This window comes from Bubalus kerabau, chromosome 1, assembly GCF_029407905.1.
Source record: "Bubalus kerabau isolate K-KA32 ecotype Philippines breed swamp buffalo chromosome 1, PCC_UOA_SB_1v2, whole genome shotgun sequence".
Taxonomy (NCBI): domain Eukaryota; kingdom Metazoa; phylum Chordata; class Mammalia; order Artiodactyla; family Bovidae; genus Bubalus; species Bubalus kerabau.
In genome coordinates, this window is record NC_073624.1 from 83255925 (window position 1) to 83283064 (window position 27140).

Here is a 27140-nt window from a genome sequence, read left to right on the forward strand (position 1 = left end):
CAGGGATGAGTAGGGCCTGAGGGTGCCTGGTTTGAGGTTAGTGACAAGACAAGGGGCCTCCTGTGGAGAGTTCTTTCCTGCCAAAAGCTGCTTAAAGAAATAGGATAATACATATATATTATATAATACGTACATATACATAATACATATATATATAATTATATAATATATTATATAATGTATGTATATAATTACAGCACTTTGATACATGCATAACAATAAAATACAGAAGTGGTACAGAGAAACCAGTGACTAACTCTTTGGTCAGAGAGGAAACGGTACCTGAGAAGAGTTTTGAACAAGGCAGTGTTCAAGGCAAGAGCAAGTATGAACATACAAACACAGCATGTTCAAGGGATGCACATCATTTAGTCTAACTGGAGAGTAAGTTTTGAGAAGTGAAGAAAGACACAGCATAAGCCTGGACAGTTATGCAGAGGCCAGGTAAGGAAACACCCCTTATGTCATAACTAGGAAACTGGACTTTATACTACAGGCAATGGGAAGACACTTCCATGTTACAAGAGGCCTGAGGGAGTAGATTGGTTCCCCAGATGGATCTATTTTTGTAGGAGTGTGGAGGACAGATTTGAAGGAACAAAACCCAGATTAGAGAGGCAAATTTTTATAGTCCAGGTGTGAAAAGAAAAGGACTTGAACTAGAGTGGTGAGAATGGTAGAGTATAAATTCAAAGAAACAAATAGTTGGCCTTTTTAAAATTAAACAAAATTATTTAGACTATTCTCTTTTCCCTGTGTGAAAGTGGTAATAAGCCCTATTTCCTTTAGAGTCAACTGCCAACTAAAGTCATTGTAGAAAACTTGACATTCGGCATGATTTGTCCTCTTTGATAAATGTTCCAGGGAGGCAAGACAGTCACCTGTCAAAATTGATAAGTGAGACCACAGCGGGGAACGCAGTCTCCTCTGTCACAGCACAGCCGCCAGCACTAGCAGTCTGCTTACCTCTAGACTGGTCTGTCTCGCTCCAGGACTTTTCTATTTCCACCCAAATACCCCCCAAACGCAATGAGGCCATGCCTACCTATGTGACATATTCATTCCAGAGTAGGCTGCAAGTGCAGGAGGAGAATAAAGAGGCCACTTTCATTAGGCTGTTTTCACAACTGAAGAGTTTCAATAGCTTTCAAAGGGAAAGCATGAACTAGACCAATTCTCTGTAGGTATACAGCAAAATACTTAGTAAATTCCGTGAAATAGAAAAGCCCGAGGGATTACGATGAAGCGTCTAAGATCCTGAAATACTCATTACCTCATGCATGGAATGTATCTAAGGAATAAGAAGCTGTTTTTTTGATTAAAAGGACTTAGTTCTGAACAATAGAGTGGCTGGTACTTTTAAATTAAACACAGGAAGGCACTTAAACTTCATTCTCTGCCTTTATGAAGAAAAGAAATGAAAGTCTCAGAGGACCATCCCAGCACTGATGAGAAGTCCATTCTGTACAATAAACTTTTTCTTTCTTTCCTCTTTTCTAATGGGATTGTGATTATCTATGTACATGAACACATTGCTTCAAAATCTAGGAAGGAAAGAGCCGGAATCAGAATAGAGCAAGAGCAAGACTTTGGTCTACCCATGTTGTGGTCATTAATAAATCTTGCATTCACAGTCAAAGTGCAAAAATCCTTAAAGTGAACTTTTTCTTTAAATGAGATGCTAGCAACAGTTAGGAAAACTCTATGTAAGTGTCCAGTGTTTCCCACTTACCAGATCATCCTGTTTCACATTGTTTACTTCAGGAAAACCATATGTGCAGATTAAACTGACTTTTTTCCCAAGAAAACAAATAATGATTTTTTGAAACTGTAATGCCCTTGTCCTTCCAGTACTCAGTAGTGAATTGCAAGGTTTTCTCTTTCACAGGTGAGTTTTCAACAACTGTCAAACTCTGGTACTGTTCTGAAGGTTCTATCTTTCCTCTGCTGCAGATGTTTGCTCAGTTTAAACAGTTGAAATAAAAATTTTCCTTGATACTTTTAAGTCCTTCCTATGATACAGCCTTTATATCTCCTGCCGAGATTACTCCAAGACCTAACAGACTCCATTATTAGAAAACATTTTACAGTATTCACATTGGCTTTTACTATGTTGAATTTCATAGTTTTTCCTCTCCATTGCCCATTATAGAAGTAATTTGCAGAATTTCTGCATTTTAGCCAGGAACATTCAGAAGGAGTGACTATCTGGGGCACTGGATCTACTTGCATCACCAAGCTGGAAAAGACAGAGCCTTTTAGGGCTGCTATAGATTCCAGAGGGATGTGTGTGTGTGTGTGTGTGTGTGTGTGTGTGTGAGAGAGAGAGAGAGAGAGAGAGAGAGAGTCTGGAGTTCCATCTGTACATAAATTACTATCTCTATATATTAATATTATGCGTTTCTTATTCTCTTTATAGATTGATGGACACACTTGCACAGACTCCTTCCCAGACCCACATGCTTGTCCTAGATTAGATTCTGAGTTAAATTTGGATACACCTAGGGTACTTGGTCTAGTGGTTTTGCCTACTTTCTTCAATTTAAGTCTGAATTTGGCAATAAGGATCTCATAATCTGAGCAACAGTCAGCTCCTGGTCTTGTTTTTGCTAACTGTATAGAGTTTTTCCATCTTTGGCTGCAAAGAATATAATCAATCTGATTTCAGTGTTGACCATCTGGTGATGTCCATGTGTAGAGTCTTCTCTTGTGTTGTTGGAAGAGGGTGTTTGCTATGACCAGTGCATTTTCTTGGCAAAACTCTTATTAGTCTTTGCCCTGCTTCATTCCGCATTCCAAGGCCAATTTGCCTGTTACTCCAGGTGTTTCTTGACTTCCTACTTTTGCATTCCAGTCCCCTATAATGAAAAGGACATCTTTTTTGGGAGTTAGTTCTAAAAGGTCTTGTAGGTCTTCATAGAACCATTCAACTTCAGCTTTTTCAGCATTACTGGTTGGGACGTGGCTTGGATTACTGTGATATCGAATGGTTTGCCTTGGAAACGAACAGAAATCATTCTGTCATTTTTGAGATTGCATCCAAGTACTGCATTTCGGACTCTTTTGTTGACCATGATGGCTACTCCATTTCTTCTGAGTGATTCCTGCCCGCAGTAGTAGAAATAATGGTCATCTGAGTTAAATTCACCCATTCCAGTCAATTTTAGTTCTCTGATTCATAGAATGTCAACATTCACTCTTGCCATCTCCTGTTTGAGCACTTCAAATTTGCCTTGATTCATGGACCTGACATTACAGGTTCCTATGCAATATTGCTCTTTACAGCATTGGACCTTGCTTCTATCACCAGTCACATCCACAACTGTGTTGTTTTTGCTTTGGCTCCAACCCTTCATTCTTTCTGGAGTTATTTCTCCACTGATCTCCAGTAGCATATTGGGCCCCTACTGACCTGGGGAGTTCCTCTTTCAGTATCCTATCATTTTGCCTTTTCATACTGTTCATGGGGTTCTCAAGGCAAGAATACTGAAGTGGTTTGCCATTGCCTTCTCCAGTGGACCACATTCTGTCAGACCTCTCCACCATGACCCACCCGTCTTGGGTGGCCCCACAGGCATGGCTTAGTTTCATTGAGTTAGACCAGGCTGTGGTCCTAATGTGATTAGATTGACTAGTTTTCTGTGATTATGGTTTCAGTGTGTCTGCCCTCTGATGCCCTCCTGCAACACCTGAGAAATAGATTTAAGGGACTAGATCTGATAGAGTGCCCGATGAACTATGGATGGAGGTTTGTGACATTGCACAGGAGACAGGGATCAAGACCATGCCCATGGAAAAGAAATGCAAAAGGCAAAATGGCTGTCTGAGGAGGCCTTACAAATAGCTGTGAAAAGAAGAGAAGCAAAAAGTAAAGGAGAAAAATAAAGATATAAGCATCTGAATGCAGAGTTCCAAAGAATAGCAAGGAGAGATAAGAAAGCCTTCCTCAGTGATCAATGCAAAGAAATAGAAGAAAACAACAGAATGGGAAAGACTAGAGATCTCTTCAAGAAAATTAGAGTATACTGGAGTGTAGTCTACCCCTTCTCCAGGGATCTTCCCAACTCAGGGATGGAACCTGGGGTTATGGACCTAACAGAAGCAGAAGATATTAAGAAGAGGTGGCAAGAATACACAGAAGAACTGTACAAAAAAGATCTTCACGACCCAGATAATCACGATGGTGTGATCACTCACCTAAAACCAGATATCCTGGAATGTGAAGTCAAGTGGGCCTTAGAAAGCATCCCTACGAACAAAGCTAGTAGAGGTGATGGAATTCCAGTTGAGCTATTGCAAATCCTGAAAGATGATGCTGTGAAAGTCCTGCACTCAATATGTCAGCAAATTTAGAAAAATCAGCAGTGGCTACAGGACTGGAAAAGATCAGTTTTCATTCCAATCCCAAAGAAAGGCTATGCCAAAGAGTGCTCAAACTACTGCACAGTTGCACTCATCTCACATGCTAGTAAAGTAATGCTCAAAATTCTCCAAGCCAGGCTTCAGCAATACGTGAACCGTGAACTTCCTGATGTTCAAGCTGGTTTTAGAAAAAGCAGAGGAACCAGAGATCAAATTGCTAACATCTGCTGGATCATGGAAAAAGCAAGAGAGTTCCAGAAAAACATCTATTTCTGCTTTATTGACTATGCCAAAGCCTTTGACTGTGTGGATCACAATAAACTGTGGAAAATTCTGAAAGAGACGGGCATACCAGACCACCTGACTTACCTCTTGAGAAACCTATATGCAGGTCAGGAAGCAACAGTTAGAACTGGACATGGAACAACAGACTGGTTCCAAATAGGAAAAGGAGTACATCAAGGCTGTATATTGTCACCCTGCTTATTTAACTTATATGCAGAGTACATCATGAGAAACATTGGACTGGAGGAATCATAAGCTGGAATCAAGATTGCCAGGAGAAATATCAATAACCTCAGATATGCAGATGACACCACCCTTATGGCAGAAAGTGAAGAGGAACTCAAAAGCCTCTTGATGAAAGTGAAAGAGGAGAGTGAAAAAGTTGGCTTAAAGCTCAACATTCAGAAAACGAAGATCATGGCATCTGGTCCCATCACTTCATGGGAAATAAATGGGGAAACAGTGGAAACAGTGTCAGACTTTTTTGGGGGGGGCTCCAAAATCACTGCAGATGTTGACTGCAGCCATGAAATTAAAAGACGTTTATTCCTTGGAAGGAAAGTAATGACCAACCTAGATAGCATATTGAAAAGCAGAGACATTACTTTGCCAACAAATGTCCGTCTAGTCAAGGCTATGGTTTTTCCAGTGGTCATGTATGAATGTGAGAGTTGGACTGTGAAGAAAGCTGAGTGCCGAAGAATTGATGCTTTTGAACTGTGGTGTTGGAGAAGACTCTTGAGAGTCCCTTGGACTGCAAGGAGATCCTACCAGTCCATTCTGAAGGAGATCAGCCCTGGGATTTCTTTGGAAGGAATGATGCTAAAGCTGAAACTCAAATACTTTGGCCACCTCATGCGAAGTGTCGACTCATTGGAAAAGACTCTGATGGTGGGAGGGATTGGGGGCAGGAGGAGAAGGGGATGACAGAGGATGAGATGGCTGGATGGCATCACTGACTCAATGGACATGAATCTGAGTGAACTCCGGGAGTTGGTGATTGACAGGGAGGCCTGGCGTGCTGCAATTCATGGGGTCTCAAAGAGTTGGACACGACTGAGTGGCTGAACTGAACTGAGGGTATTTGGAGACTAATAGAATGGCACTTTTTTCTCTGAAAAAAGTCATATGCCTTCTTTTGTTTATAAAAATGGTATCCTTAATGCGTGCCTGTGAAGTCGCTTCAGTTGTGTCTGACTCTGTGACCCTATAGACTGTAGCCTGCAAGGCTCCTCTGTCCATGGAATTCTCCAGGCAAGAATACTGGAGTGGGTTGCCATGCCCTCCTCCAGAGGATCTTCCCAACCCAGGGATCGAACTTCTCTCTCTTATGTCTCATGCATTGGTAGATGGGTGCTTTACCACTAGTGCAACCTGGAAAGCTGGTATTACTAATATCTAGTATCAGATACACTTACAAGTTGTTTTATTGGGAGTACTGTTAGATTTTTTGCATTCATTTGTGAATTTTTTATATCATGTAAAATAATATTTTGATAAAATATATAATCTCTGCCCTCAGCAAATTATATCTATTATTCATTTTAATTGCATATTAATATCTATTATTCATCTTAAGTCTACTTTCTTTAGAAAATGCCTGTGTTTAGGGGAAAAAACAGTAATAAAACTCTTTTTCTGGCTATACTCTTTCCTCTAGTTTTTTGGGTTCTTCAAGTCACACCTCAAAATCCTTCCAGAAGCTTCTGGGAATTCTCACAGTATGTCATATGTGCTCTCTCAAACTGCCGAGTGACTGGCCCATCGGATCTGGTGTTTTCCTTTCTTCTTCTTCAGCTGTGAGGATCGTATCCACTGTTGGACCTAAAGTTCTGGGGCTGCTTTCTTTCCCTCTCTCCATTTCTGACTGGCCCAAGCAGATGGCAAGATCACTGTATATAGCTGGATTGTTGTTCTTTCGTGCTAACAGTAACAGTGGTCTGTTTGCATTTATATTTTGTTATTTTTTGCCTTTTAACTACATGATTTTGTCTGCTTACACATAATTATTTATAAATGTGGGCATAATTATCTTATACTGTACTTTGTTTTCTCTTTTCTGTTTCTTTTCCTAGCCTTTCTTTTAAGTAAATTGTCTATTTTTTAATTCCAATTTTTTAACTCTGCTGGGTTACAATATGGTGATAAAAACTATTTCTATTCTTTAAGTGCTTATCTTATAAAACGTAGTGTATTAAACAATATATTTACTTTCATCCTTAACAGGAATATAAGGACTCAAGAACACTTAAGCAAACCACACCCTTCCTGACTTACATGTTACCTTTATAAGCATTTTAATTTTTCCTGGCCTTTCTTTAACCCCTTAAACCATTATATAGTATAAGTTGTTATATACACTTTATATTTGCTTAGATTTCTTTATTCTTCATTTCTTTTTACATCTCAGACCTGCTGAGTTTTCCTTCTTAACGTGAAGTGTTTATATCTTTTAGCTTCCCTTAGGGGTTGCACAGAGTCGGACATGACTGAAGTGACTTAGCAGCAGCAGCAGTGAGAGTCTGCTACTTGCAAAATTGTTTTATTTTACCCATGTAAAAAACATTTTCCCTGGGTATAGAACTCTAGGTCAGCAGATATTTTGTTTGGCACAAGAGTACCATTCCACCATATTTTTACTGATACACAATACAGATAATACAAATACAGTGCACAATAATGATCCTGTGGGGACCAGTTTGTTATTGCTTATTCTCAGGGGAGACTTTTCTCCATTTCACTCAAGGCCAAAATGCATGATAGACAATTTTCTGTGCAATGCCCTGGGAGAGAGGTATTGTGTTTCTTGTTCACCATTGAACTCAGTCAATAGCTCTTGGGCCTCCCAGCTTCCTGTTAGACTCTTTATCTTGGATAGGCCCTGGACATTGTCTCTTCGTCTTTGTGCTCTGTAAAACTGTGAACACTGAGTCCTAGGTTCACTGAAATCAGTACATACTCTGGAGGATAAAATCAGCTTCCTGATTATTCTTTTCCAAATTCTCAGCTTCACTCACTTGCTTTGTCCTCTGAATATTTGCTGTTACTTTGTCATCCTAGTAATACATTAAAATAAATAAAATAAGTATGTCAGCATCATTAGTTGTTTTCAACAGGAAGGTTCTTCAAAGTACCTAGCACAACATAACTACCAAACATAAAAGTCCTATTTTTCGAGTCCTAGTCTTTGAATCTTTATATTCTTTTTCACAGGAGGATTCTTAAGCCCTCTTATAAATAGATCCCAGCAGTCCATCTATACCAGTCTTCTAGACATGGCCAGATGTAACCAAATCCTAATGTGAAAACATTATAGGCCTATAAGCTGGAAATGTTCCAGTCTTCCATGACAACACATAAGGTGGAGCGTGAGTTATATTTAAATAGAGCTGCAGAAACCTCTGTGTACTCAGGGATAAAGAGTACTTCTGGGTGATGAAGAGACTGTGATAGAGGTCTGGTTTGAAATGGATGCATTTATTTAGCAAACAAGCACAATCACTTAATACTTGCAAGTTCCTCCTATCAACACTGAGATACAAAGCTGAATACATTTCCTCCACCCTCAAGGATTTCCCTGGTGTCTCAGCTGCTAAAGAATCCCCTGCAATGCAGGAGACCTGGGTTCTATCCCTGGGTTGGGAAGATCCCCTGGTGGAGGGCATGCAACCCACTCCAGTATTCTTGCCTGGTGGGCAAATCCCCAAGGACAGAGGAGCCTGGTGGGCTGTAGTCCATGGGATCACAAGGAGTCCGACATGACTGAGAGACTAAGCACAGCACAGCCACCCTTTAAGAGTTTATAGTTTACTAGATCTTAAATATAGGTAGAATTTTAATCCGGCTTACTAAATAAAGTGGCATACATTTTGCTAAGGAGTCTCACAGATCTGGGAAATTATTCCTACTGCAGTTTGGCCGGTTTATCAGATCTTTGAGCAGAAGAATAGGAGATATTGGGGGAAATGTTGTTTGGGATCATATTACAGAAGGTCTGGAGAGTCATTCTGAGGACTTTGGACTTAATTCAATAATTAGGGGGAGCCATTAATACTTTTAAGCATGAAATAATGTATTAAGGACATATTAATAAGATTAATCAAGCAGTAATCTTCCAGATGGATTCAAGGGGATAGAAGAGGCAAAGAAGAAAAAAATACAAGACTGAACTAGAGTAACAACAAAAGGAATAGAATGAAAAGGAGAATCATTTTATAGGCAATGGTGAATTATCTGTAAAACAGCAACGTTGGAGAATACAATATTACTCTGAAGACCTAAACCGGGCTGATTGGCACAATGGTAATGCCATTAAGCAAGCAAGCTGGGAAGAAGATCAGAATAGTGGAGAGTCAGTAAGTCTGACATATTTGTGTGGACTTGGCCCTACGACGAACACAACTTCAGGAGCTAGCACTTCATAACTGAAAAGCTTAATTAAATTTGGGGCATAAAATGAACAACCAAGGCTTAGTGTCTGTGTCTTCTTTTGATGGAGATAAGCCATTTGAGCTTCTTACCCACACAAAGTGTTTTTTTGATGTTTGTGTTTAGTTTCTTCTTACCCCACTAAATTGATCAAAATCCCTTTTTTCCCCTTGCTTTTTAATTAGTGTTTTCTGGTAAATAAGACAGTTGTATAGGAGGGAAAGAATAGAGATCTGTGGACTTCTGTGAGGTACAGAGCGCCCATTTGTTTTCAATGATTAACATTAGTTTTTTTAAATAGTGTTTATTTTTCTAATTCTAAGTAAGTGCATACTCATAAAAAATACAGTTGGAAATACAAGGATATATTAAAAATAAAAGAATCATGATTATAATAATAGTAACTAGAGTTAACTACTCACATTTCTTCCAGGAATTTTTCTTTGAATACAAGACTAAAAAAAGAAAAACAAAAGGGGGATGATTATGTGTTATGTAAATTTGTGTCCTGCATTATTATTTAGTGTTTGTAATAATCATTTCCCATGTTATGAAAGTTCTCCAGAGTCTTACTATTCTACCATTCAGATACCCCCTTATTTATTTAAGAAGTCTCATATTGTATACATAGAGGACATTTATGATACTTTACTATTGTAAATTATGTGCTAGTGAACAGATGCTGATATACTTCAGATTAATGTTGATGATTCATGTTTTTGTATGTAGTTATCAAATCAGGCTGCAGAATACATAATGCAATGATGGAAATTAATTTTTAAGTGGTCAAAATATCCAGACTGATCTCATTAACAACAGAGAACATGTCTACTTTTCAGAAGCCCAAAGGAAAAGAAGTTCATAAAGCATTTGGCCAAATAATGTAAAATATTGTAATAAATAAATATGTAAAATAAATAAATAATTTAAATTGATCTGATCATTATTTATTTAAATGTCTATCCAATATGATAAAATACTACTGCTCTAAATTCCACAAACTGGTATCATGGTTACATAAATATACAAGAATACACTATGTATGAGTCATTGGGGAAATTATACCATCTACAATAAAAATTGATACATATGTGTGAGACTATATGCATTCTTATGCAACTTTATAAGCTCAGAAAAGTCCATACCATTATTTATTTTGCATCTAAAAAATAGATCATAGGGTAATATGTGATAAACATTACAGTTCATTGTTAACATAAATCATATAGGTATAGAATGACCAAACTTAAGAAATATGTATACCTGAAAGTATACCTGCAAATAATGTTATGTACATTTTGAGAAAGCTGCTCTAATGTTTAAAATGTACATCCCTCCCAAATGAAAGTGTTAGTCGTTCAATCATGTCTGAGTCTTTGCGACCCCACAGACTGTAGCCTGTGTTCATAGAATTCTCTAGGCCAGAATACTGGAGTGGGTTGCCATTCCCTTCTCCAGGGGATCTTCCCAAAACAGGGATTGAACCTAGGACTCTCACATCGCAGGCATATTCTTTACTGTCTGAGCCACCAGGGAAGCTCTTTCTAAGATTGGGTGTTTCAAAATGCATACCTTACTTCTTTTTTTTTTTTTTAATTTTATTTTATTTTTAAACTTTACAAAATTGAATTAGTTTTTACCTTACTTCTTGATTTAAGAAAAATATTTTTTATAAAACTCACCAAGTTATCTTGAGCTTTTGGAGAAAAAGCAAAAATGTTGAATAAAAATGCAAAGCTTTAACTTCTACATTTTAAACCTTTTGTTATATTTTGTAACAGATGTCTTTTTAGGGTTTAATTTCTTCAGTTAGATCAGAAATATCTGTGGAGGTAATGTGAACACATTTGATGATATGAAAGTTCTACTTTACCAAACAGGAAAAAATAATTTGGGAGCAATCATTATAACTTTCATGGGATCTTGACAGGTTTAAAAGTCTTGTGCATTTTCCTGTTTTGATGACCACAGGAAAATCTCCCTAGCACCCACTATAAAATAGCTTAGACAAAACATTGCCGTCATAGCCCAGTGCCTCATTAGAAAAGCCTGCATTTCCTGTTCCAATAACCAGCTGATGGAAATAAAGTTCATCTTGTCAACAGGTTTATTTATTTCCCCTCTTCATCTGCTTCGTTAATCTTCCTTTTATGTTTCCTTAATAACTTATGCTGTAAAAGTTCCTGAATGCTTTTCAAATAAAGAGAAATTCTGAGAAGGATTGACAAATTTCTGTTGTGTCAACATAGACAAGGGCGTCTCCCAGTCTGGAACTCAATGTATAACATCTGAAATAGATAAATGTACATTCTCCTTTTCTCATTCATTAAATCAGAAGATACTTTGATTTACTAATTGGTTTTAATGCATGTTATTAGAGTTTTATTGCCAGGACAATAAAGATGCAATGCATTTTATGTATCATAACAGGCCTTAAAAAAAATCACTAGGAGATCTGGCTCCAAAAAGAAGAGATAGGAAAAGAAAAGTCTAGAATCTGTGCTAACAGATAAATTGTTTGAACACTTTGTGATAATGGCCAGTGGCAAACCATAGAACCTATCAAATATGAAATAAATGCTAAAATCATGATCAACCTGTTACCTACAATTACTATATATTTAAAAAGAAATCTTTTTATTATTATACACTGTCATACTAATCTGGAGATGTGGGACACCAAACATCTTTTCATAATTAATCTTGTGGAATAAGTTGCTTACTAACCATCAGATGCTTGAATAAAGTACCATATTCTTGAATGATCATGGTACAGCAGAGGATATGTTGGATTTTCTTAGTTAGAAGAAAATTTAATTCATTATTTTATCATATTTTCAATCAAGGTCTCAAATATTAGGTATAAAAATATAATAATATAAAAGAATTTTTCCTTTGACACACTCCCAGATACACAAATTTATTCTATGTTTTACAATGTAAAATATTTATAGTTTTGGTGTAAGTTTTGCAATTTATTTCCCTACCTTGAAGAAAATAGTAAAAAAAATATTATATTGCACTATTACTAGTAAAAAAAAATATTATATTGCCTATCAGCATATTGTCCCAAAATGGAGCATGAAAAATGGAATATTATCTGATAAATTTAGATTAATATCACCATTCAAGTTCAAAAAGTAGTTTTTGCTATCATGCCCCAGATCATTTCCTTTAAGCTCAAGTTCACAGTGGAGCTTCCCAAGTGGCACTAATGGTAAAGAACTCCCCTGCCAATGCAGGAGACATAAGAGATGTGGGTTCAATCCCTGGGATGGGAGCATCCCTTGGAGGAGGGCGTGGCAACCCACTCAAGTATTTTGCCTGGAGAATCCCACAGACAGAGGAGCTTGGAGGGCTACAGTCCAAACGTTGCAAAGAGGTGGACACGGCTCAAGTGACAGCACACACGCACTCAAGCTCATGATAAATCTACCGTCTCTACTAAACTCTGTGCCCTTTGGAATGGCATCTGAGCCCTACTCACCAAAGCCAAATATACGCCTTCCTGGGTTTTCTTAGACCATAGCCCTCTAGCTCTTCATTCTGCCACTTTGTTCTTAGCCATATATACTTGTCAAGGGATAGGCAATGTCTCGATTCCTGTACTAAATATTCAACAGGTCATCCAATATTTTGGCTCCCAAATGACATTGTTTTCTCTTAGATAAAGCACTGATAACTCTTAGTCACCCAGTGTTGATATTTATAACCTATTTCAGTCCCTGTTTACTCAGCTCATTTTTAGATGCTCCTTAGGATCATTCTGTGAACGTGTAGATTGTACTTTTATTTCTTTAATACGCTCACTTATTACCCAGAAATAGCTATAGTTGTCTTATATTTCGGTAAAAGACATTTTGTCTTTCTCAAGTAAATGCCTGCCTCTTCAAAATGATTTCTTTTTTACCCTGAAACAGCATTTCAGATCTCTTTTACTTAAAACACAGCCAGATTGAAAGCATGCTGGTAAATGTTACCAAGAAGCACAGCCATTGAACGAGGGACTACCATGACACAAAGGGTCATCCTGGCCTTTTCAACTATTTACTTTTCAGAATGCACATGGTTAATATCAAAGAAATGCTGTTAACACTTTCTTTTGAAAAAGCTAGTTTCAGCAATTTAAAGGATAGCTTACAATTGCCAGGTGTAGAGATACACTAAAGACAGCAGGACCAGGTAAAACACCTACTATGAAAATGGCAATAGGCATTTTGAGGCTTTCAGAGAATGAACAACACTTGTGTATGAAATTTTAGTGTGCTATTTCTTCTTTTTAAATCTGCTGTAGACACAAAGATTGAAAGAATACTTCTAAAAAAAAGTCAACGCAAGCCCTTCTCTGCTAGCACACTGATCCAGTTTGTTGTTGTTGTTCACTCACTGAGCCATGTCTGACTCTGCGGCCTCACGGACTGCAGCACACCAGGCTTCTCTGTCATCCATTATTTCCCAGAGTTTGCTCAGATTTGTGTCCATTGAGTCAGTGATACTGTCTAACCATCTCATCCTGTGCTGCCCTCTTCTCTTTTTGTCTTCTATCTTTCCCAGTATCAGGATCTTTTCAATGAAGCAGCTCTTCACATAAGATAGCTGAAGTACTGGAGCTTTAGTTTCAGCATCAGTCCTTTTCCAACCCTAAAAGAACATTCAGGGTTGATTTCCTTTAGGTCTTACTGGTTTGATCTCCTTGCAGTCCAAGGGACTCTCACAAGTCTCCAACAACACGATTCGAAAGCATCAGTTTTTCAGCGCTCAGCCTTCTTTATGGTCCAACTCACATCCATTCATGACCACTGGAAAAACCATAGGTTTGACTATATGGGTCTTTGTCAGCAAAGTGATGTCTCTGTTTTTTAATACACTGTCTAGGTTTGTCATAGCTTTCCTTCCAAGGAGCAAGGGTCTTTTCAATTTCATGGCTGCAGTCACGGTTTACAGTGATCTTGGAGCCCAACAAAATAAAATCTGTCACTGTTTTCAATTTTCCCCTTCTATTCACCATTAAGCGATGGGACCAGCTGCCATGATCCTTTTTTCATGCTGAGTTTCAAGGCAGCTTTTTCACTCTTCTCTTTCACCCTCATCAAGAAACTCTTTAGTTCCTCTTCACTTTCTGCCATTTGAATGGTATCATCAGCATATCTGAGATTGTTAATATTTCTCTCAACAAGCTTGATCCCAACTAGTGATTCATCCAGCCCAGCAATGATTCAGTTTACCTTACAGCTAACATCACTGGTCAATCTTGTTCCTGCTTCCATACATTTCACCTTCATAACCCACCTCCATCAGCTTCTCTAATTTCTTGCAATGATTTTCCCATCCCAAAACACTCTTCTCCATGCACACCCCAACTTACCATCCCAGATGAGAATTGCTCAAGGAATAATATAAGAACCGACATGATAACAGTTACTAGGAGTGATTGAATAAACGTTAGGAGACTTGGCTTCTATTTTAGCTCTGCCACTAAATTATCAGGTGAATGTGGGGAAGTCGTTTCTATTAATAAAAGTTGGAGGATAAGTTAAGTTGTGTCTCGAATTTCCTTCCAAATAATCCTGTGAAATAAATTATGATTATATTAATTTTCTCAAAACTTAACCTGTTTTGAAAATAAAACAGAAGAAATTTATGCATCTGCCTCAGCTAAATGCTGAACAATCAAATCCTTTCTTTCAATAGTCTTAGTTTCATAATTCTTTGTAGTTTATAGAATATGAAACACTCTAAATTTTGCATATTGGCCTCCCTCTCTTTTTTCTGCCCAGTATTTTTTTCATGAGACCTTTTAGAATTTGGTCCTAACTTAACTCTCTGGCATCCTCTCTTCATATTCCCCTCAGCACCCTTTGCAATAGCTACACTGAACTTCTCACCCTCTGCATGAAGGTAGCTTCTCTCTGGAACGTTCCCTCTTTTGGCTCATCTCTTGACGCTTGCCTCATCTCATCTATCTTTTACTATGTATGTCTTTGCACTTTTGTGAGTTCTTTATGTCTAGACAATGAGCTTTTAAATCATCATTGAACTATAAGAGTGTATTGATTGAAAAAACAAGCTTCAGAGTAAAAGAAAAAAAAAAAACCTATGTTCAATTTCTGACTCATACAAATAGTTGCTAAGTAACCTTAGGTAAGTTACTAAATACTGATCCTGAATTGTTTTATATGTAAAATAAAATTTGTAACATCTTCCAATGTCAATGGGGACTCTAATCCAAAAAAACAGATGACCCAAAACAGATACTTAAGGGGAAAAAGAGATGTATTAACTTTTTGAGTTGAAAATTCCAGAAGATCCTGTTTCAAGCATAACTTGATGCAGGGGCTCACATGATGCCACTAAATTTCAATCTTTCTCCATTTTTTGGCTTTTACCTCCTCTTTGCTGAATTTATTCCTAGGGTCTACATATTGTGGGAAAATGAATATCTGAGCTGTTCCTATAGTCTTGTATGCTCAAGTACAACAGAAAAGACAAGTGTTCTTTTCTCAATAGTTTCTACCAAGGTCTCAGGCCTGATATTGATGGGCTTAATTAAACTCTATCAAATATCCATTCTTAAAATGATCATTACAGTTAATGAATAAAATACACTCATTGACTGATATCTGGGTCACATGACTGCTCCCAAAGCTGAAATCAGCATTGAACAAACAAGCAGATAAAGAAAGAAGAAGATGCAATTCTGCACAAGAAATATGGGTTAATGTTTCCAAAAAGAAAGTAATTGAACGCTGGTTGGATCATAAATAACTACAAAGCACTATATTAGCCTGTCATATTTTTATAAAACTAAATGTGACATTATTCCCAAAACATTTATCACAATGTTTGGTATATAAAAGTTTCCAGTGCTAAATATGGGCCTTGGTACATAGCAGGTGTTAAGAAAGTATCAGGTGAATAAAGTGAATACACACTAAATGTGCTAGAGAAATTCTTAGAATTTGTACTTTATAGTTAATTTTGCTTTATTTTTCCAGCTCACTCTGATTATTTTGTTGGCAGAGATTATAAGAGAATAAGTCACATTTATTGTTTGAACAGTTTTCTGAATATATTCTACTTAATTAAATACAATTATACTGAGGTACAAATATGCCAAAGCAATTATAGTCTATATCCAACTTCACAATAGTAGTTAGCTCATCCAAAAGATGCCTGTGGGTCTTCTCGTAAGTTCCCAGATTTTGCTGGCATTAGGAATTCAATGAAGATGGCATGGCACTGTCCTCAAGAGGTGGATTCATATCTAAGGCTTGTGGGATATGAAAAACACTACATAAAATACCTGCTTATAGAATAGTAAAGGTAACAGACAATAAAAGTAAGCAATCTAATAAAACAGAAATTTGCTAATAAAAATGAATAAATAATCATAGTTGTCAAGAAGTTTCTAAGAATCAGTGAAATTTCTGTAGAGAAGTTTAAAGACCCTGCTTTAGAAAGAGTGATGGAGAGGGGCACTACCCAGGATATTATTTAAGCTGAAAACAGAAAAATGAGAACGAGTTATATATGGAAACAGAGGAAGGAGCTGTTGAGAACTGAAGTTGACTCCTTCAGTTAGGACTTGAATCTCAGCTCTGCCTCTGACTTAACTGCGTGTCTCTGGGCAAGTTACTTAACTTATCTCTATGCTTCATTTTCTTCATCAATAAAAGCAACAGTGTTTAAGGACTGACACAGTTGGCATTCAAACCCTTACCTTCTCCTTCATGTGTTGATAACATTCCCCACTTGTGTGCTCATTTCTTAACCCCTACAACTTATGGGCCACGCTACTGCTGTAGCCATTTTCCAAACTGCGAATCAGACTATGTTAGTTCCTTTTCAGTTAGTCTTCTTTACTTTTTCGCAGATCTAATTACTTAATATAGTGTAGTCATTGTTCCATGATCTTGCCACTTTTCCAGTTTTATTTTTCACCATGAACTCTCACCCACTCCAATCTCCAACCCTTAGCTTCACACACATTAACTACTTAAAGCTCACCTAACATGTCATGCTTTCCCTATCTCTGTGCCTTTACATGGTCAAAATTCTCTGCTTGGGAATTCAGGCTTGGTGAACACCAAGTCTATTCTATTATGTCTTCCAAGTTTTTTTTAGTTGATTCTGTCAGCGACCCTCAACCTACAGTGGATCATCATTGTTGTGGGGTTTCTAGTCTACAGGGTGGATACAGATGACTTTAGATTAATATGCTGAGTGGAGGGAAGATATAGCAGTTTCCATCTCATGGTTTATTTTTTTCCCCACAAAGTGTGAAATAGAATGATTGGCTATGAGTTCAGAGAGAGAAGACACCATAGGAGAGTAATAGAGAAAGCGGGTGCAAAAAACTCATCTGGGAGAGTGCAAAGCTGAAATAATAAGAAATCTCTTAGTATCCTGTGAAGTATGAGGGGAGGCCATAAGCTGAGAGTGGGCATATTTTATTGGAAAATATGAAAAAAGAAGAGCAGCTTCACAAGGGAAGCATGTGGGGTTGTCAAGCAGTGTTGATGGCCCATTTGAGATTTGTGGGAATGAATTTACAGTGAAAGCAGTCCATGTGGTCTGCATGACTGTGCCTTTTCCTCCAGGACCATACTGCAGCCATTTAGGTGAAAACCCAAGGGAGTGAACAGTTGGGCTTAACAGTGATTGACCTTTGCTGGGTGAGTACATCATGAGAAACGCTGGGCTGGAAGAAGCACAAGCTGGAATCAAGGTTGCTGGGAGAAATATCAATAACCTCAGATATGCAGATGACACCACCCTTATGGCAGAAAGTGAAGAGGAACTCAAAAGCCTCTTGATGAAAGTGAAAGTGGAGAGTGAAAAAGTTGGCTTAAAGCTCAACATTCCGAAAACGAAGATCATGGCATCTGGTCCCATCACTTCATGGGAAATAGATGGGGAAACAGTGGAAACAATGTCAGACTTTATTTTTTTGGGCTCCAAAATCACTACAGATGGTGACTGCAGCCATGAAATTAAAATACACTTACTCCTTGGAAGGAAAGGTATGATCAATCTAGATAGTATATTGAAAAGCAGTGACATTACTTTGCCAACAAAGGTTCGTCTAGTCAAGGCTATGGTTTTTCCTGTGGTCATGTATGGATGTGAGAGTTGGACTGTGAAGAAGGCTGAGCGCCAAAGAATTGATGCTTTTGAACTGTGGTACTGGAGAAGACTCTTGAAGAGTCCCTTGGACTGCAAGGAGATCCAACCAGTCCATTCTGAAGGAGATCAGCCCTGGGATTTCTTTGGAATGAATGATGCTAAAGCTGAAACTCCAGTACTTTGGCCACCTCATGCGAAGAGTTGACTCATTGGAAAAGACTCTGATGCTGGGAGGGATTGCGGGCAGGAGGAGAAGGGGGTGACAGAGGATGAGATGGCTGGATGGCATCACTGACTCGATAGACGTGAGTCTGAGTGAACTCTGGGAGTTGGTGATGGACAGGGAGGCCTGGCGTGCTGCGATTCATGGGGGCGCAAAGAGTCGGACACGACTGAGCAACTGAACTGAACCGAACTGAACTGATGGTGATGGCAGAGAACAGTGAGGGGGTTCTGGAATTTTAAAAGAGTATCGTTACTAACTGCAGTTTCAAGCTGGTCAAGGAGAGGGCATAAGGGATATTGATAGTGAAAAGTCAACTAGTTCAAAGTCCCCTGAGACAGCACAAATGCTGGAGTGGGAATGGAAGAGTATCTGAGCTGTTATCAGAGCATGAAATGCTAAAGTGGATATTTTAGAAGTAAAGCAACTATGGAGATAACATTTTGGAGTAGTCTTTTCCATAGATTGCTATGATATGTTGAATTATTTTGATGGAGACCAGCCAAGAGCTAACATACAAATCACAAAACATAGACAAAAAATGACTATGGGTATTTAGCATTGTTGCCATTTGTAAGCTAATAAATGATCATTTAATGTTTTGTTCAAATCTCAAGTGTCAACTCTGAAAAACCCAGGGTTACAAAGGTAAACTATATGATCCTAATATCTAAAAACAAGTGCAGCTTTCTCAAAAGGCACAAGCTCAAAATAAGGGAAAAAACATGTCTGATGTAACCAGCATGTTTCTGTGGTTTCCTCCCCTGTCTTTGTGCTTTGATGCAGACAGAGCAGGGCTGAGTGAAAGTCCATTAAAGGGCAGGTGTGCATGAAGCCGGCCTGCTCTATAACTGACAGAGCAGAATGAAACAAACCACTTCTCGCACTCACCTTGATGTTAAGTTTCCCATTTCTATTCCTGGTCCAGATTTCATGACATGCACTCAATTACTGGCCTCATGAATCCATTCCCTCCCTCAGTTAAAAGTATAAACAAAATTAACATCTTTTTCTTTGTTAAGGTGTAAAATGTATTCCAAATGGGTAATTTAAGACTTCCTAAGGTGATTCAGAGGCCGCAAGAAGGAGACAGTCTGGGTCAAGGAAATCCTTTATTACTCAAAGGATCCAGAAAGAGAAAGTCTCTAAGAACAGGAAACTGGGAGCTAAATACTATCTATATTTTGCGACAACATCATCAAGAAGGGAAAGTGGTTGAGTCTTCACCAATCATTCACTTCATCTCAGTGGTGAGATAAAAGGTGTTAATGTAAAGACAAGACCATGTGTTTCACTTTTATCCTAATGTCTCTACAAAATGTGATTTAATTACTAGTTACAGTAATTTGTATGAATGTTTGGAGTTGAGGTGTCCAAACCTGCAATGTGACCACAATTTGAGTATTTCAGGAGGTTTTTTGTTTATTTCTTATTGAACTTTGTTCCTGATTTTCACTATCCAGGAGATAGTGAATCGAAACAATTTTTCTATAGTAGAGTATCTAAGCTTCTCATGGATGTAGAGGTTAAAGTTTTCATATTTCCCACTTAATTCATTTTATTTTTTTTTCTTTTTTTTTAAATTTTATTTTATTTTTAAACTTTACATAATTGTATTAGTTTTGCCAAATATCAAAATGAATCCGCCACAGGTATACATGTGTTCCCCATCCTGAACCCTCCTCTCTCCTCCCTCCCCATTCCATCCCTCTGGGTCGTCCCAGTGCACCAGCCCCAAGCATCCACAACCAAGTGTGGTACTTCACTAGTTAGTAATAAACGGTACAGAATTTAAGGTAGTTATATATGATTAAAGCTAAGCTGATAAAATAGTTGGTATGTTGTCTTATGGGGCTTCCCGAGTAACTCAGCTGGTAAAAAACCTGCCTGCAATGCAGGAGGCCCCAGTTCAATTCATGGGTCAGGATGTTCCCCTGAAGAAGGGATAGGCTACCCACTCCAGTATTCTTGGGCTTCCCTGGTAGTTCAGATGGTAAAGAATCTGCCTTCATTGCAAGAGCCCTGGGTTCTCTCCCTGGGTTGGGAAGATCTCCTGGAGGAGGGCATGGCAACCCACTCCAGTATTCTTGCGTGGAGAATGCCTCATGGACAGAGGAGCCTTGTGGGCTACAGTCCATGGGGTCGGAAAGAGTTGGACATTACTGAGCAACTAAGCACAACACAGCACACGTTGTCTTATAAATAAAAAGGAAATAAAACTAAAAGAAAACTATGAACACACTAGACCCCATCTCTGGATTGTCAACTGGTATCGGTGACCATCCTGTCTAGCCCTGGTTTTCATTCTGACTTGTGTAGTACTGACTGCCATGCTGTGCTAAGTTGCTTCAGTCATGTCCGACTCTGTGAGCCTATGGACTGCAGCCTGCCAGGCTCCTCTGTCCATGGGATTCTCCAGGCAAGAATACTAGAGTGGGTAGCTGTGCCCTCCTCCAGGTGATCTTCCCGACCCAGGGATCGAACCCATGTCTTGTGCAGCTCCCTCATTGAAGGTGGATTCTTTACCACTAAGCCTCAGAGGAAGCCCCGTAGTATTGATTGCCTCTGAATTTTCTCACTCATGCCATGGGCAGCAAGGTCTCTAGAGTGTAGAAACAATTTGCTTAAATTCACATTGTTGTACAGCAGAAACTAACACAACATTGTAAAGCAATTATACTCCAATAAAAGGACATTGCAGGCAGCTTCAAGCCTCAGATCTTCCAATACGAGAATTCCACCTAAAAAGGAAAAGTGTGTTTATTTTTTTTAACTTCCTTGTTCCACCTGAGACTGAATCATAAAAATATAAAATTTTCACAGCACTGTAGTGCAACCAATTTATATAAAAATCCCATTCTTTCTACAATTCGAAGGATGTTTCACAGTAAACTCTACTAACTAACTTTAATCTCTTACTCCACCCTCAACCTTCATAATCAATTTCTCACAGGATTAAATATTATGGCATGATTTTTTAAGGGATTATACATATTCCCAGAACATAAGATCTTAAAGCACATTTAAGCCAAAATTAATGTGGTTTCACCAGGTGTATGAAGTGATTCTTCCACTCTAGTCGCAAATGCGTTATGGATGGTTGGCAGTGCCATCCAGGCAGGCTTGGCTTTGATTTATAGATGCCCGAGAATTGTCTTCACGAAGAAAATGTACAGAGATAGCATTTCACTTTTATGTTTTTCATCAAACAGCTTCCTCGTGACAGAGGGAAAGGCATGAAAGTTGTTAGGGAAAACATTCTCTATTACCAGGAGGTTGTTTCTTCAGAAGTCAGAGGCTTGTGTGCATTGTGAAGAGAATACTAAATGAAACCTGGGCTAGAGGATTCCTTTCAGATAAGCAGCCTTTACAATGCCACCTTTGCCTCATACAAACAAAATGGTCTACAGCTGCTAGCGGCTTATAAATTATTTGGTCATAGAATTAAAGAAACTTTGATTTTAAAGTGTATGCTTCTGTGTACCAATATGAAATATGTAATACCTGAAACATTCTCAACCAAAGAAAGAATTGCAAGTCCACTCTTGAGGCTTGTGTTAGGTGGTTTGTGGGCTGCAGGAAATCTCACTTGAGTCTTCTTCAGAGCCTGGAATCTTACTTCCATAAGTTCAGTCCTTTGAATTAAGGCTTGTAATAAGAATTGTATGCTCAGTCTTTATTGGTGTAAACCAAACACTGGATGGGACAACATTTTAAAAAATTATTAATAATGATCCCCTTAGGAAATATTTATTAATTTTCAATTGTCTTTATCTCTCAAGAGCTAATTGTGAGATAATGGAAGATGATACCAAGTGCCAGGTTTTGCTATGAGGTAATTAGGATGACAAACCTGAATACCGATGGCTTCCTAGGTAAGCAGACCGTAGGAACTCCAGGAAGCTAAAGAAATAGAAGCAGGGTGTCCAGTATCTTAAAAGGGCAGGGGAGGAGATGTTATTGAAAACAAAGGTGCTGTGGGTAATTTCGAGGCCTGCTTCACAATTTTGCTCAGATTCAACATGACCTCGGTTTCTCAGATCTCCGTTTCCTTGTGATTATTAAATGGTTTGCAATATTGATATTGTATGGGTGATTTTGTCCTTTTTGTTTTTATAGATTGGTTCCACATTTATTACAGGATATTTAGATATGCGTCTTTTAAACAAACACCAAAACAATAGTACACCATTGAGAGTGCAGAGAAAACACTCAGAAAAGGAATGCTTCCCTCTGGAGATGACTTCCCGCAACGTGGGGTGTTTCTCTTGTGCTATTGGAAAGGACAAAGAAAGTCAATGGATTTCAGCTCCACATTTGCTTTAATTTTAAGTTCCCACTCTCATCCCATAAGTTTTTTATGGGATGTTTAGATTTCCTTGTAGGCCTCTTAGGAATCACAAACTTCTTTACTCCTTAACTGTATATACTTCATTGCTGTAATTAGAGCTCTTTTGTTGCTGTAAGTCCTTCATAATGTTACAGTTTTAGTCAAGTATTTCCCTCTGGAGGCATTAATTGTTGCCAGTTTTGAAAATGCCCGTCATGAGTGTATACTTTTTGCGGCTGGTGATAAAACATGTCACTGTTTCCTATTTTTCCTCTAGGTGAAAAGAGTTTTTTTGTTGTTGTTCAGCATATGCCATGCCCTTTTTAAGTCCTGTAGTGTAATTTAGAGTATCTTTGTCCACCAGCTGGAAAGTCAGCATTGGTCATGGTTTCATGTACTTCACCAATTTGTAGTACATGTCTCAAGATGCACGATTTAAATTTTCTTTTATTTGCTATTAGCTGTGAAATTGTTGGTCACTGGAGCTTATGACAGTCTATCTTTGTTAAGGATTTACCTATGGCAAGTAGAAACATATGGTTTGCAGTATGTCATTAAAATAAATGGTTATTTTCCAATGACAAGTCCTTCAGTGAAATACAAATTTAAAATGGAAGATATTTCTTTAAATGTAGCAGTGTGTACTGGAAATATCCTCTAATTTGAAATTGAGTGAGTATCTCTTTATTTAGTCCTGGTAACTACTTGAGATAATGGATACCATATTAAACTTTATTCCCTTCATTCACATATACACACACACACACACACTCAATGCATGCACACAAAATCTATCTCCAATTAAAGAGGAAAGATTGATTATTGGTTTACAAAAAAAATTGGTTTACACTCAGACATGTTTTGAAATAAAAGCCATTATCCTTCAACCATCATGGACTGAGATCCCACACTGAGACTGGCCCTGTTCTAGGCCCTAGTGAAAAAGAGTATTAAGCAAGATAGACAAATGCATAACTCCCACAAAACCTGAGTTTTAGAAACTTGGTCTAGATTTGGTCATTTGGTTATTTCCAGTTTAAATTTATTCTGCTCTTCCTCATCTGATTATTTACTAAGGGGCCTTATATGCTCCATCCAATAGGAACACGTTCTCCATGATAAGAGCACGAATTGGTGTTTTACTGTTTGGAATTATGCAATTTATTCTAAAGTCATCTGCTTCTGAGAGCAGTACAAGTCTATTTCATTATATAAAAATGAAATACACTGAAATTTATTATTATTTTACTGAACATAAATCAGGAAACAGATTCAATATACATTACCTAAGGACTGACATTTCAAGCCCCTTAGCCATGTGTTTCAGTAAATGTGATTCCTTGTTCATTTACTGCTGCATTTTGAATCATTGCCTCTGCCCATATGACTGTTGATGTCTCTTGCTGCAGCCTGGACGAACCCATTTCTTTCCAAGGCTGAGAGTTGTTAGAAGATAATAGAAAACCTTGGCCTAGCTACACAAAACTCTGATTATCATCATATATAGAACTCAAAAGAAGAATTGATGCAGAGTCCAGTTCTTTTTTATTTTAATTTTATTTTGTTTTATTAAAATAAAAAGACAGGAACTCTGAATAGTTTTATAAACATTTTGCTACCTACATTGACATTCTCAAGTATTTTCTTGATTCCACATTATTGATTTATACATATTTTGTTTGAACATCATTTGTGAGTTTTTTGTTTTATGACAATGCAAAAAAAAGTGCATCTCCAGCTTTATAATGAAAATTTTAAATGTTGGCCTGATCATACAGATATATATGTTGGGAGTGAATTTTGAGGATTTTGGTACCATAGGTTAATTCAAATGTCAGGTAATAGTTGTGAAAACATCCCAGGATGACCCAGATCCATCAGTGAGTTCTGCATCCTGCTGTGGGATTTCTCTCTGAGATAAATGTCGGTCTCTGTGTTTTTCTCCCAGGAGGTCGAGTTGTGTCGTGTTAGCAGTCAAGAGAAGCTGGGTCTGACAGTCTGTTACCGAACGGATGATGAAGAAGACACCGGCATTTATGTCAGCAAGGTAAGAAATGGCATGGAAGAGAGATTAGGGGAGGCAGACGGCGAGCAATGGAGTGAAATGACTCACAATGAGAAAATCCTTGGGAGGCTTGAATGTGAAGAACTGGCCATGTTCCAATACTTGTCATTTTCAATTAAAGAAGTAAATTATGTTGCCCAAGTAATGTAATTATTATCAGCTTATTTAATGTGGATGCTTTCACTGCATAATCCTAGTAAGAAAGAGTGCAAAAATGGTAACATTGTCTAAATTTGAATAAAGTCCCATAAGTATGCAGGAAGTCAGGCAAAGTTTTTGATCAGCAAACATTTGTCCTTCAATTCCTGCTGTGTCTTTTATCTGACTTGTTAGCAATCGCATTAACTAATTGTTTTAAATCTAATATTCACATCTAATATTTTAAATCTAAAATCTAAATAAAAAATCTAATATTTTACTCTGCTGAAGACTGATAAATTTGAATATCATAGCCAAGAAATGCATCCATTAGTTTGTTTTATTCAACTGCATAATCACTTTCAAAAAGTGAGGTATTGACTCAGGGAACTATATTCAATATCCTATAATAAGTTACAATGGAAAAGAATATGAAAAAGAATAAAATCAACTATACTTCAATTGAAAAAGTGAAGTACTTAAATGTGAAATACCTTCAGTGTTAAATTATTTTGAAAAAAAGTGAAGCAAAGTTTATTTTTATAGGTGATTTTTGAAACTCCCAAAAGAATCATTTTATGAGAAGTAGTAAGGTATTATGTATGCAGATATGATTAAAAATCACCTATGTACATGCCAGCACATACGTGTATACATGTTATCTAATTCCTGCATATGTATATGTATACACACATATGTATGTGAAATCATGCATATTATATGTATGTGCATGAACCCAGAGGTTAGACAAACTAAATACTAATTGCTCTCCTGTGCTATTTCAAATTTTCTTGGCCATGACCTTGAAAACATTACATAACTTACAAAGCTTCAGTTTCCTTAACTAGAAATTCAATACAACAATGCTTTTAATATTGCTTTCATAGAGGTTTTTAGACTAGGAAAAGATAATGTACTTAGAAAATTATGAAATTCTATAAATATAAATGTTAATCTTTATCACTTTACCAAAAAATCTACTGACTGGTTCTTACTGTGAAGAAATTTCCAGAGAATATTTGACTTGCATATATATCTCTTTTAAATAAACAACTATGAAACCCCTTCTGATTATGGTGAGGAAGTATAAGGCAACATATGCAGAATTATCTTTTGTAATATGTATGGAAGTATAAATACAGAATTTTAATATTAGTTTGATTATAGTTCTGAAGACAAAGTTTTAAATTGTGAATGGCTTCTAAATAGGATACAATTAATTAATTATCCATCATTTCCTTCAGGTAAGTCTCTGTTTACAATTTAAACATGTCAGCTTTGGAACTTTGTGCTTCAGGAATAGTAAGAAACGCCACAAGAGCGTCTTTTGTTCTTGACTGATCACTTAAAACTCATTTATTGGGTGGCACTACCTAATTAGAAAAGTAATATCTAACATCTGGATAGGATGGATCAACCTTATGCTACACTTGAAATATTTTCCTTAAAGAAAAAAAAAAAAGGCTTTGCTGGAATAAGCTCCAATAAATGATTGGAAGCCATCATGTGAAATGTGTGCTAGATGAAATTACCTCCCGTGAACAGTAAGTCATCACTCAAGTTTGGCCAATTAAAGTGTGGATAAGCTCTTAAAAGAGATTTAAATATCTATTTATTCTAAAATAAATGATGGTTAATATACTTCACCCTACATGTAAAGTAGTGTCTAGTGATAATCTGCATGGGTAGGATTTTTTTTCACTTTTTGAGCTGCATAGATTATAAATCCCTTTATAAATTTGTGTGATCATAACACAGAAATCCCTTTAATAAGTATGGACTTAAGAATATAGCTATCAGGTTTTCTCAGACAGCTAAGGCAGGATTTAAAAATCACCCTAGCAGAAAGTACATTTCCTGGGTCCAGAGAATTCTGGTATTAACATCATCTGAGGATCATGTCAGCTGAAAACAACATCTGACAGTTGGGATACAGAAATGAGTGAACAATTGTAAAAAAAATAAAATAAAAAAGGGGGAAAGGATAAAAGGAAGAATGAAAGAAAGAGAGGGAGGGAGAGAAAAGTGGTCTACAGATCAAATTGGGCTTCGTTCTCCTTAATTTTATTATGATTAATTCTAAAATAGCTCATTAACATTTTTAGAATCAGTTGACAGAGAAAAATTTGGCATGCCCCCTATAACTCAATAGAAAAACATGAACCATATTTACACAGAAATTT

General features: G+C 37.4%; 1 protein-coding gene across 2 annotated transcripts in view; it reads left to right on the forward strand.

Moving 5' to 3' along the window:
• Positions 1 to 27140, forward strand: part of PDZRN4 (PDZ domain containing ring finger 4) — a 430067-nt gene that overhangs the window by 382476 nt on the left and 20451 nt on the right. For both annotated transcript variants that reach the window (XM_055580837.1, XM_055580846.1), the window contains one exon: positions 24703 to 24801. In XM_055580837.1, coding sequence (XP_055436812.1) covers positions 24703 to 24801 — 99 coding nt within the window. The remainder of the gene's footprint in view (positions 1 to 24702; positions 24802 to 27140) is intronic.